The sequence below is a fragment of the Aspergillus multicolor genome (assembly GCF_047715735.1).
Source record: "Aspergillus multicolor strain CBS 133.54 unplaced genomic scaffold BDW74scaffold_2, whole genome shotgun sequence".
Lineage (NCBI taxonomy): Eukaryota > Fungi > Ascomycota > Eurotiomycetes > Eurotiales > Aspergillaceae > Aspergillus > Aspergillus multicolor.
This window is the reverse complement of record NW_027395953.1, coordinates 71,696-83,983: the sequence shown is the minus strand read 5'-3', so window position 1 is coordinate 83,983 and position 12,288 is coordinate 71,696. Positions and strand designations below refer to the sequence as shown.

At 50.8% G+C, this 12,288-nt stretch overlaps 4 protein-coding genes across 4 annotated transcripts; 3 read left to right on the top strand and 1 right to left on the bottom strand.

The window, feature by feature from the left end:
* The first annotated feature begins 20 nt into the window (after positions 1–20).
* BDW74DRAFT_143408 (transcriptional regulator SPT3) lies at positions 21–2,004 on the top strand. Its single transcript, XM_073722868.1, has 4 exons — positions 21–175; positions 661–750; positions 806–1,642; positions 1,690–2,004. Exons 1-4 carry the CDS (start codon positions 134–136, stop codon positions 1,693–1,695), a joined length of 975 nt encoding a protein of 324 aa, XP_073588347.1. The 5' UTR covers positions 21–133; the 3' UTR covers positions 1,696–2,004.
* A 277-nt stretch (positions 2,005–2,281) lies between these two features.
* On the top strand, positions 2,282–5,863 carry BDW74DRAFT_186157 (Fig1 domain-containing protein; the record flags this gene model as incomplete). The annotated part of the gene is made up of 5 exons (XM_073731200.1): positions 2,282–2,744; positions 2,797–3,139; positions 3,196–3,543; positions 3,885–4,555; positions 4,641–5,863. The coding sequence occupies 5 exons, from the start codon at positions 2,282–2,284 to the stop codon at positions 5,804–5,806; spliced, it is 2,991 nt and encodes a 996-aa protein (XP_073588346.1). The 3' UTR covers positions 5,807–5,863.
* A 299-nt stretch (positions 5,864–6,162) lies between these two features.
* Positions 6,163–8,397, top strand: BDW74DRAFT_165059 (transcription factor domain-containing protein; the record flags this gene model as incomplete). The annotated part of the gene is made up of 7 exons (XM_073726370.1): positions 6,163–6,420; positions 6,457–6,919; positions 6,978–7,088; positions 7,168–7,594; positions 7,655–7,858; positions 7,896–7,941; positions 8,002–8,397. The coding sequence occupies 7 exons, from the start codon at positions 6,163–6,165 to the stop codon at positions 8,395–8,397; spliced, it is 1,905 nt and encodes a 634-aa protein (XP_073588345.1).
* A 241-nt stretch (positions 8,398–8,638) lies between these two features.
* Positions 8,639–11,859, bottom strand: BDW74DRAFT_165057 (uncharacterized protein; the record flags this gene model as incomplete). The annotated part of the gene is made up of 5 exons (XM_073726369.1): positions 8,639–9,662; positions 9,729–9,891; positions 9,963–9,982; positions 10,443–11,693; positions 11,810–11,859. The coding sequence occupies 5 exons, from the start codon at positions 11,857–11,859 to the stop codon at positions 8,639–8,641; spliced, it is 2,508 nt and encodes an 835-aa protein (XP_073588344.1).
* Positions 11,860–12,288: the final 429 nt, after the last annotated feature.

The window sequence follows — 12,288 nt, the reverse complement described above, 5'->3', positions numbered from 1 at the left end:
TATCATTAACTATTGTATGAGTCTAACAAGCGTTGGCTTTGAGCCCAACTACTTCCATCTCAAAAAGTATATATCACTTGGTTTCAGATACTGTACGAATTACGTGTTGGACTCGAGGTCCTAAATTCACAAGATGTCTGATCGTACTCCGAAGTACCGGCAGGAGATTCAGCAGGTGAGAAACATCTCTTTGAATTGTTCGTGTTTTTGTGGACAGCGCAAACTTGCGCACAGCACAAGATGTGGGAGGTGTTTCAGGAACAATGCGCCTCCACCATATAGTGAGAACATTTCCAGAAATGCCCTCACTACTAGGTTGCAAGCAACAAGACCCTGGTCTATAAATATCATGCGATCTCCCTCCTTTGGCCTACCTTTTGAGTTCTCATCTCCTGCAGGTGAGCAATAATGGCTTCTCAAGGTCAGTCTGCTCAACCTCAAGGATTCGACTCCGAGACCGATCTTGAGACCGAGAGCGTGCTCTCATCGCATGCTGAGTCGGACGCGAGTAGCGCTTTCTCAATAACCTCGGATCAAGCAGACTCGAGTGTGAGAGCTACCTCTCAGGTCGAGGATGAGGATGAAGCCCTTGATTCAGATGATGATACTCTTGAAAGTGAAGAAATGTTCGCAGCCAAAATGGCTAACTTTATCCGCCAGATGATGTTTGTCTCCGGAGAAACCGCCGAGCCTTCCATTGAGACCACTACTCTTATCGAAGATATTGTGCGACAGCAAGTCGTGGAGCTTGTGAGTTGCTGTGCGGAACCCGGTGTCGGCACTGACTAACACATGTGTTGTGTAGCTTGCTCGCAGTACAGCCTTGGCTACTCGCCGTGGAGTTCGGTCTATTTCTACGGATGATCTGATCTTTCTGATTCGCCACGACAAGGCCAAAGTATCTCGACTAAAGACTTTCTTATCATGGAAGGATGTCCGAAAGAACGTGAAAGATTCTGACGATAAGGGCGGTGCTGATGCCGCTGATTTCGCCGGAGCCGACGACCAATTAGCTGGTGGTGTGGTTGCAGGACCCCAGGATGTCGCCTCTAAACCAAAGAATAAGAAAGCTCGTGTAGGACTTGCATGGGATGTCAACAGCTTTTACTCAGTTCAAGTCCCCGAGAGAGATGATGAGGAAGACGAAGAAGAGGAGGAGCAGAACTATGCGACCCTCCAGCGCCTTGCCGCTGCAGATGAGCGGACCAAACACATGACTAGGGAGGAATATGTTTTCTGGTCAGAATGTCGGCAGGCATCGTTCACATACCGCAAGAGCAAGCGCTTCCGGGAGTGGGCTGGCTTCGGAATAGTTACCGAATCGAAACCTAACGATGATATAGTCGATATTCTCGGCTTTCTGACTTTCGAAATTGTGCAGACTCTTACCGAAGAAGCTCTTAAAGTCAAAGAACGCGAAGACCGCGAGAAAAATCGTCGCGGAGGAGGAGAAAACGGAGCAGAGGACACGAAAAAACGCAAGCGCGAGACTGGACTTTTCGATCCCCCAGAAGAAGGCCGCACACCGGTGGAGCCGAGACATATTCGCGAGGCCTATCGCAAGCTGCAAGCTACGCCGAACAAAAACATCGCGATGCTCCTTCACAACGGCCGCCTACCAGCACGAATGCCTCTCAGACTAGTAAGTTATTGCCTTCAATAGGTAAATTTGGTCGCTAATAACTCCAGATCTAATGGCTTGGGAAACTTTGATTTGTGCTTTATGATCTGGGATTATTTCGGAGTTGGCAGAGATACCCGCATATGATTGCATTACTGGTACGGTAGGCGCAAGGTTGATATATTGATTTTCTAAGGGAGAGTTTTCTGTGAAATACATATTCCAGCAATCTGAGGCCTCGATACGTGTACCTACCGAGCAAAACTGCTGGCACTAACCCTGGCCATTGCCCTTCCTTAGTAGGTGAGCCACTTAAGGTAGGTAGAGTCACGTGTCATCGACCCGGGACTCTAAAGACCCTTCGGCCATTTTTAACTCCTGGCTACATCACAAGAAGCATGTACAGTACGCTGCACATCTGTCTACAGGTAGGTAGGCTATACATTTGCTAAATATGTGCCTGTTCATGGGACGTGATTGGCTGGTTACCGATGGGCGGCTGCATGCACTGCACTTGGCATGAGTTGGCAGTTGCTAGCTGATTCTGAGCCGCACCATGCAAGTTCAGGTGAATTTTGACTGTCATTTGCCAAATCTATTGACTCACAGCTTACAGTCTATCATAACTTTTGCCATTGATTGATAACAGACTTAGGGAGCATGCAAGGAAGCGAAACACAACCTGAGGCTGAGGCTGAGGCTCAAGCTACCCCACCATCAGTTCAGGACGATGCCCGCCCACCCCATAGTGTCTTGCCCGCCAACCTGCCACCATTCTTACGGCCACCATTTCAAAAACTAGGACTGCGTCAAAAGCTGAAAGCAAAGTGGCGCAAAAAAGAGCAGCAGCACCCCGACGAGCAACAATTCTATCAGGATGAGCTAGTACAGGGCGTTGGAGACGAGGAAGATGAAGAAGCCACTGCTACAAGCGTTCTTCTTAGTCGACACTCGCGGTCAAGCAGCAGAAGTGATTCGCATGTGGATGACCAGGGTGACGAGGGTCCTGACCGCTGGCGGGAAGTAATCCGACAGAAGCTGAGACGGAGTGGCCGTTTTGTGCCTATGATAGGATTCCACCACATACTAATGTTCATTTCATTAATAGCAATCATCTTCCTGTGTGAGTGCAGTTGAAAGCCCAACCACCACAGGTACTGACAGCCCGAATTCAGCACTCGTTGTCGCAGGTTGCTCGTCACAAGCCATGCATGACATTTATCTTCTCGAGCTATCCTATGTTCATCCACCCGTTTCTAGTATGGGGAATGGAGAAGAGATTACATCGCCCTCGTTCTATTCGCTGGTTGCCAATGTCAGTTCAACGGGACACCTTGCCGCCCGAGTAGGATATTTCGGGATATGTATGGCAAGGAATACAGACGGGCAGTTGACTGGCTGGCTTTGCCAGTCAAGTGTAAAGATCCTGACAGCGGCCATAAATGCATCGAACGACCCGCTGAATGTATTGGCAATTGCAGACAACTTCCGGGATCAAGTCATTCTCTCCATGATGATGTAGGTCACCCCCTGAGGTCAGAACGGACAAGATGCAGACACTGACTGTCCTCCAGCATTATATCAGTGATCCTGCTCTTTCTCAGCATCTGCATCATGGCTACATTTCCAGGATGGCACGAGGAGGTAGATGACTCGGGTAGTGAGGTCGAGGTTAGGCCTTTTCCTTCGCGCCCGAAGACCCAGCTTTGCATGACATTCCAGGCCCTCGCAGCACTAGTTTTGATTACTGCAATACTATGGCAGCATGTAGCAGCGGTGGCGCAGGCTGCAACTACAGAGGCGGCATTCGGCGGTACCGTAACGGGTGGCGTTGGCGATGTGGCAATGGGATTGAGCTGGGGAGCTCTTGCGGCAAATCTACTTGTAGTCTGCGGGATTGGTTTTATGATCTTGAACTTGAGGTTGCTGAGACAGCTAACAGATGATGAGCCTTAAGTGAGTATCACAATGATGTGATTCTAAGGCTGGTAGGTAAATGAATGACTCCCTGGCTAATTGTCTTTACTATTGAGGATAGTTGGTCTTTATAAGTGTATACGGAGTAGTGACTACCCAGTCGCGAAATGCCAACATACCAAAAACTTTTGTCTGCGAACTAGGTACATGTCAACGGAGGGACCAATTTGTCCGTTCCATGCCCAGCACTAGGAAAGCGGGGTAATCAAGCCAATCTCATCCTTGCAGAGCAGCTGTAGATCTTCATGGCCTCACGCGCGAAGGAGCGATACGCGGAAAACATCAGGCGGCGGTCTGGATCCGTCCCTGGCTATGATCGATTGTGCCGCGAGTTTCATGGCAATGTGGCCGTTACTCTCATCGACTTCGCCCACACAGGTCACGGCCGTCTGTCGAAGCTAACAGATGGGCATGCTCTCAGGGATCCGAATCACTTGGCCCAATGGCTAGATGGAGGTTTGCAGAAGATTAGTACTCGATACGTGCTTGTTGAGGATATCGACACCGACCTGTGGTTTACACTTGGTGGGATCTTTGGTATTGAACCTCAGTTCTTCCTGGACCATATGAACAACTTGGATATCTCTGAGCGCGATCCGAGCCGACATGTTCAATGGAACACATGGAACTTGCCGCTGCCATATCTAACGTTTCGATGGTACAGACCTGTTTCGCGCGCTGAACACACCAAAGCCGCTACCAAAGCCGCTATCGCTGCTACCAAACCTAGGCGAGTAGTCGACGAGCACAAGATCATAAGGCTCGAAGAACACTATGAGACGGACGAAAAAGGGAAATTGCAGGCTTTCTACACCATTCACGCGGCGCGCGCCCTCTCGAATATACGTCGTCCCGAGTGGGATCTTTCTGCGAGCTCCAGCACTGCTACCAAAGGTCTTCTTGCGATTGAAGAGCGGGTTTCAATATACCGGACTATGCGAAATGGGTACCGATACGGTGAGGGGATCATATCACTATATTGGCCAGTGTCTGGAAGCTTGCGCTGACTCCCGTCTATCTGCTCCAGTAATTATGCTTCTAGACGCTGTCCCTAAGGCACAGACAGCAACATGGACAGAAGCTGGCGACATTCCAAAGACGCCCTATGTCCCGCCCCCGTCGGCGACACTCGAAGAAGTTGATCTTTACAAAGGTCTTGTTCCCCGCTTCCCACCCAATTTTAACCTAGGGAGCATTGCGGATGTACAAAAAGAATACTTGGATAACCTTTACAACACCCACTATTCTACCATGACATGCCTCGAACAGAACTCCGACCCTTACAATCAGGTTTCCACACTCACACCAGTCCCTTGCGGGCACAGTCCTTTAATCCACCTCTTTCGAATCGTTGAGTCCGATACTCTAGGTCTTCTCCGCCTCCTAGACCGTGTCCAGAAGGAAATAGTGCAGTCAACGGCATCTGAAGAGGCTGAACTAGAGGATATTCTCGCCATGCGAAAATACATAGCCACAGCTCTTGCGCATTCCTCAACTCTAGGCCGGGATCTGACAGGCGCCCTAGGGGAATTGCTGACTCTATCCCGCGGCAGCCGCAAAGACCCGCAACACGAAACAGTCGATAAGCTGAGCCAGCAGTTCGAGGACACCATTCAAGGCCTAAAAGAAGCGTCCAGCGCCATCACCGGTACGCTGCAGTTCATAGAGTCTCACCGCGCTATTCTCGAAGCCGAAAGCATTACCCGCCTAACGGAGCTCGCATTCTTATTCATCCCACTCTCCTTCGCTGCCTCTCTCTTCTCAATGCAGATCGAACAATTCACGAACCCCGTCCCTGTTACCCACTTCATCGCTTTTGCCCTTTCCCTGAGCGCAACCACTTACGTCCTACGTGCCCTAGCGCGCAGTACATGGGTTCACCGCCAGAAACAAGCCTATCTAACTTCCATCCGGACATGGCGTCGTATCCCACCCGGCGCCTCTATCCCAAACAGAGCGGTTTTCCCGTGGCTTATGTCTTGTCTTGCTTCGCAGATCAAGTCGCTGAGCCAGGCAAAAGCCCTAAAACGGTTGAAGAAGCCGAAGAAGCCTATGTGGCTCGCTCTGCTAGTATGTTTCCTGATTCCAGTGTATGTGGTTATCTGGACAAGGGATCTGGGTCACGGTGGTGTGGGGCTTCAGGTTGCCTTGACGTTCTTATTTATTGTCTTTGCTGCTACGGTCTATATCCTGGCTATCTTGGGTTGAACTTCTTACTTATCCTTTTTGGAAGGACCTATATAGGTAGTAAACCTGGCACCGGCCGTGAGAAGATATCTCGATCATTCTTATATTGGACCAACAATCCGTTCGCGAACACAAGTCGATATAGGGCCAAAATCACCTTCTAGTCCACCCACTAGCTTATTCTATGTAACACCTACTGAATAAGAAGGCTCCAATTGGCGGGCTAAGACCTGCAAGGTCACATTCTAATAGCGTGGTTACTGAGCCCCGAGCTCCGAACTCCGACCCCCGAACCCCAAGTGATAACTGAGCCGCTATCCTGAACTTCCTCTCTTCAACTCATCACTTTCTACATCATATAGTTCATCGAGCTTGAAATGAGCTCACGCCAGCGTAATGGTCAAGCCGCATCCTGTGAGCCCTGCCGAAAGGACAAGGTGCGCTGCGACCATGCACTCCCAATCTGTGGCAGATGCCAGCAACGCAACAGGGCGAATCAATGTTATTACCATCCAGCTCTCTTGACGGGAGATCGAGCATCCCCAGCCCGTCTGCTGAACACAGGGCGAACCTCGCGCTCCGCAAGAAACCACGTTCGAAAGGCATTCCGAGCAGCATCGCCCACACCATCGTCCGTCGAGTTAACGATTTGAAGTCCAGGAACCGACCAGTCTCAGCCTCCGGGCTACTTTGGCCCAACCAGCTTTGTGTCTGCATTCGCTGTTAGCATAGAGAGTCCATTAACGCCCTCGAGAAATGACTCCGAATCATCAGGGAACAGACACTCCATCTTACCTTCGTACTGGGTATCGGAGACGACCAAAATGCTGCGTATACTTACCGAAAGCTCGATAATTGAGCAATTGGTCTATGCTTTCTATGGTGTGACTCAATCTGCTGTACTGCCTACTGCAATTGCTTTCAGTTTCATGGCCGAAATCCGAGGATATATCAAAAAGAACGAGACCACCCAGACCCTAATTGAGGAGACTACCCAGATCCTGGAAAGCACCGCGCAAATACTGCAGGTACCATCTGGTATTATTAGAAATGATTTCCATACGCTTTTCAGTGGCAACCAAATGCGTCTAGAGATCATAGGCATCATATATGCCATTGCCCGACAAGTTCCCGGTGTCTACTCGCAGTGCAAATGCGGATCCCATAAAACTCTCCAGAATGATATTGACAGCAAGCGAAACAGCCGTACAGGTGTGCAGAATGTTGACTCCTGTGAGTGACTTGACAGCTTGGATGCTGTATGAGAATTGGCTGCTGTCTTGCATGTTCCACGGCGACTCCAGTAGGTTCAGCATGTCCTACTCATGAACCAGCAGTGTTTCGACCATGTGAATGCGAATGCTGATATGTCTTCGTTACAGGCTCTCCAACTTGGAACCGGCTTGGGGAACTGTCTAGCTGCATCTTTGAGCTAGGGCTGCATCGTGATTGCAACAACCACAAAGCACAAGGCATACCTACATTTTTGCGAGAGCTGCGGCGAAGATTGTACGCGGGCTTATACTACAATGATAAGAACGTGGCAATATTCTTCGGGCGCCCACCACGTGTTTCCTGGAGACATTCCGACTGCAAACCGCCGCTGGATATCAGCGACGAAGCTCTGCTAGGCGGCGAGCAAGATCTCGAGCAAGCCATAGAGCAGCTGGATGATGAGGGATGGAGTGCTGATATCACGTTCCGCCGCGCCTCCTGGTATAGAATTCGGTACTTTCTGATCTCATTTCGAGAGGAGATATTAGCATTGTCTCTACGACCTGTAGATGCTGAAGCCGCCGGAAGGCTAAGGTGAAAAGCACTACCCAATTCTCATAGTCCCATATCTTGCTCATTCGGTCCACGGACTAGAAATATCTCTACTCGCTTCACCGAGATCTGGAACTCCGCGCCAGCTCACCTACGTTACTCAACCTGCAACTGGGACGATAACCTCCAGATTGGCGTCCGCATCATGATAATTGCCACTTACTTGGTATACCTATACAGCATCTTCCTTGTACAAAGGCTTCTCATCCAGTATGACTCCTCTGCTGAACGCGCCTTACTCGACGTGTTCCGAGATTCTATCTCTCGTCCTCTTACTGGAGAGGCAGCAAGGGCCTACAATCGATATCCGCAGCGACCTGAACTCTATAGTAAGCCATCCATCGAGTCTAACTCTTACTCCTACTCGCACCAACTAACACGGATTGCAGATGGTTTTATACGGCTTCTCCAGCGCCAGCACCCTCATCAAAGCCCTCCAAACGCAGGCTCGAACCGGAAATCCCATCCCCTATAGCGGCTCTAGGGCAGAGTTGATCCGCAATTTGAGCGTCTTCATCTCACATATAAAAGCGATGGCTCGACCAGTAACGTCGAATATCAATTACGGATTGCTTGAGCGCGCGAGCAAGATGTTTACGATTATACTTGATGAGGTCCTGGAATCGCGGCTTCCAGTCTCGTCAAACAGGCTCGAGGCGGCCGCACTGAATATGGATATGACTGTCCCTGTGGAAGAAGACTTCATCAGTTCCTGGGCTGCAGATGTTATGGAGTTCTTGGATACATTGGACTTTAATGATGTTTTTGATCAGTGGGTGTTTTAACGTCACTTCCCCGGGAAGAGCAAGTAATTGAGACTCGAGGTAGATATAAATGAAATCCTTGATCTTCAAATACAAGCAAGCATGATTCGGACCACATGGTGCAGGAAGAGTTGATAAATGGGTAGCGGTCGGTTTGGCCAAAAGCAACATGTAGACAAAACGCTAAGTCTATATTCGCATACTCTGGTCTATAAAATCTCCTAAATGCATCAAGCTAGAATCACGCCAGTTGAGTCCGCACTCACTTCTTCGACGCGATCTCACCACCGCTAAGCAACGCACCAAGAACAGCCCTAATCTCCTCCAAGAACCTCGTAACCTCCTCCTCCGTGCCAACCGTAATCCTCAAGCACCCCTCACAGCCCAATTCCTTTCCACGGAACCGCACAACAACACCACGCTTCTCCGCCATCGCCTCGTACGCCGCAAGGGCAATGGGGTTATTAGGCTTCCCTCCCTGGTCGGCAGGCTTATCGAGGACCTCAACGAGCAGGAAGTTCGACTCCGTGCCGCCGCGGAAGCGGCCGATTCCAGGGATGGTAGGGAGTTCCTTGAGGATCCGGTCGCGCTGCGTGATGATTCTCGAACGGTAGGTGCGCATGACCTCGAGGTTCTTCGGGTTCCCGAGGGCCGCCGTCGCAAGCGCGCTGGTCGGGCTGGAGATGTTGTAGGGAGCCTTAAGGCTGTTGAGGAGTGTCGCGATTTCCGGGCTCGTGAACGCAACGCCTAACCGGATACCCGCGAGTCCAAACGCCTTGCTGAGCGTCTGCATGACGACGAGATTTGGCCACTCGGCGACCCACTCGGCGAGACTGGACCCTTCCGGCGCGAAGTCAATGTACGCTTCGTCGAGGACCACGACGCCGTTCCACGTCGGGTGCTCGAGGACCTTCTGGACGTCGGCCTTGGCGACTAGGTTCGCGGTGGGGTTACCGGGTGAGCAGATGTAGACGAGCTTGATTGAGGGGTCGGCGGAGAGGGCGGCGTTGATTTTCTCGGGTTGCAGGGCGAATCCGTTTTCTGTGTCGAGCGGGACCTTGACGATCTCGACGTCGTTGACGTCCGCGCTGACGGCGTACATGCCGTATGTTGGGGGGCAGGTGAGGATCTTGTCTTTGCCGGGGTTGCAGAAGGCGCGAAGGAGGGCGTCAATGGCTTCGTCGGAGCCGACACCCACGAAGAGGTTCTCTGGGCCGATGTTCTCGTCTGTGTGGATGTGGGTGTTGCGGAGGTTGCAGAAGTGTTGCTTGAGGGGGTGCTGGTGGCTAGAACATAGTTTCCATTAGTAGTGTTCCTTGAGGGTCTGAAGTATTGAAGCGCAATGCACGTACGGGTCAGGATATCGGTTCAAGCCCAAGAGATCGATGTCCGGCTTGGAGGAGCCCCTTGAGTTGCCATTGGCGGCTGAGTTTTGGAGAGCACCTTCGGCGTTCAGCGCGAGGCCCGGACCGAAGGCATTCTCGTTGGCGTCGAGCAGTACATTTGTGCCGTCATCTTTGTAGTCACTGCAATTGCATTAGTTGCGGCGCCGGTTGCGGAGGAGGGGCATCGCGGGGCAGACGAACTCTCTAGCGCAGCGGTAGGGCTGCAATTTCAAGATGTTCTTGCGCGCGCATTTGGAGAGGTCAAAGGCCGATGTTCGTGATGCCATATTGGAGGGATTTGGTGAGTTGTGTTGAGAGTTTCTTTTGTTCTGGAGGCTCGGAGGAAAAGAAATCTGGTGGGGAGCGGCGGGGCGTCCGGAGCTTATATAAGGGCCGTCTGCGGAGTACAAGATCTATGAGTCAGGAAAAGCTGCAATTGATGTGTGACTCTACGGCCGTGCTAATCTATTGATTTAGGAATAGGTTCAGTTGAATGACTCTTTAATTTATATGGTAAAATTGAATAGATACTTCTATCAGGGACCTTGAGTGTATAGAATGTTGTCATAGACCACCGCCAATTCAAACGCCATAATATGCTCTAACACGATAAAAGTAGTATATGCAATGATTCACTGTCTTTATTCCTGCTTGGACGGCTTTGAAGGCTCTGTGCTTGACTTTTTCAATTTCTTGCCAGAGTTCTTCCACTTGTCTTGCTTCGCTTTAAGATACCGCCAGGTCCGGGATATGCCCGCCGTGAACAGTCCCTTGACCGTCTCTACGGAGCTCGGCCACCGGATTGTCTTTGTGATTGCGGTCTGGATCTCTTTAGTGATACCGTCATCGCTAGCAATGCGCTGCTCAAACTTTCCGCCCTGCCTGCGCCGAACGAGATCCGGATCATTGTCATTACTTTCCTCCATCATCTTGTTGAATTCAGCGCGAGGAATGCCGAAGCGTCCTTGATACTGGAAATATAGCTTTTCACGGAATTTTTCAGGCAGCCGGCGAACCATATTGCCGCGCTTCACAGGATCCATATTTTGTGAGAGTCGCACATTGGCGTCGGGATCATCGATCCAGTCGTTGTCCGAGCAGCGCTTGTCATTGAAGACAACGTTGGGAAGATTCTCAATGAGCGGCGCATACAGCCGGCGGAAGTTGGCCATCTGCGAGGAGACGATGTTGTTGACCTTCCGAGGGTCCTCCACTGGCAACGCCATGCGGAGGTCACCCATGTAGCTCATTGAAGCTATCGTGTTATATAATTGAAACTCTGTGAACTCCTCCGGGAGCAGTAATAGTGCTACCCGCACAGCAGACAAAAGATTCATCTGATTTGCGAGCCGTACCTTCGGATGGTCCCGCAGAATCTTGACAGGCTTTTGCAGTCGACCAGCAAGGTATAATGTATCCCATCGACTGAGATCATTACATAACGTGTCAATGTTGACAACTCCATACTTGATCAATGTGCCGTTGACGGTTATATACGGATTGAAGTAGACCCCTGCGCCGAATCTGTCCTGCACTTGAGAGACAGTGTAAGACCCTAAAGAGCCGAGTCCGGAGTAATGATCCCGGTGCTGGGCAAGATTTAAGTCATGCCAGTGCTGCGAGTAAGAAACACCAAAGATGAAGTCAATCATCTTTCCTTTGCCTTGTTGCATATTCTGAATTGCTGCTGGGGCTGACGGATGGCACTGATCGGAGCCCGGGGCGCTACCATTTTGCGGGAAGACACCGGATCCATATGCGAATGCGTACCTGATCGGAGCTCGGAATTGCCAGAGTATCTGACGCAAAGCTTCCTTGAATTCTTGGTTGATGATCATGTGCTGATTGATCCCGAAGTCTTTTGAAGGAAGCTCCGAAAACGCCGATATCGACGACAGGTCGCGGTTCGCGTCCCAATCACCATTGTCGGGGCTCTTCGGGGAAGTGGAATATGAAGCCGATGATGGATACAATAAGCGACTGTCTGAGTGAGGATAATGCGCATTGGCGTTGTTATGGGAAATCGGCCGATTACCGGGGACCTTTACCCCAGCACGTCGGGGGTGAATTTCGCCCGAGAAATACCGCAACGAGCCATGGCTTCGCGAATAACGAGGGATAGACGAACGAAGGCGCACGTAAGAGCCTGAAGAAGCGCTCGAGAAGAAGAACTTAGAAACAAAAGACCGGTTAGCATACAACTGAGCGGACAAAAGGGGGAGTCGTTGGGGTTGCGGTGTCTTACTGTAGCTTCGCGCATTGTCGCGAGGGAGGAAAGCGGGAGATATAAACAACACTTGCAGACTCAGACCATGACTCCAAGAGCACAGCGTCAGAAAGAGGGAAATGAGATGACGATGGAATCGAGCAAACAGCCGATGGAGCTCGCCGTGGAATTATAATTCATCGGCTCTCTGATCGATAACCGTGAGAGACTGACGTACCCTCGGCTTTGATTCGATGCCTCGATGCTGCAATCTGCCGATGTCACGTGTTACCGTTCCTCCGCAAACGCGTCCCACCGCCC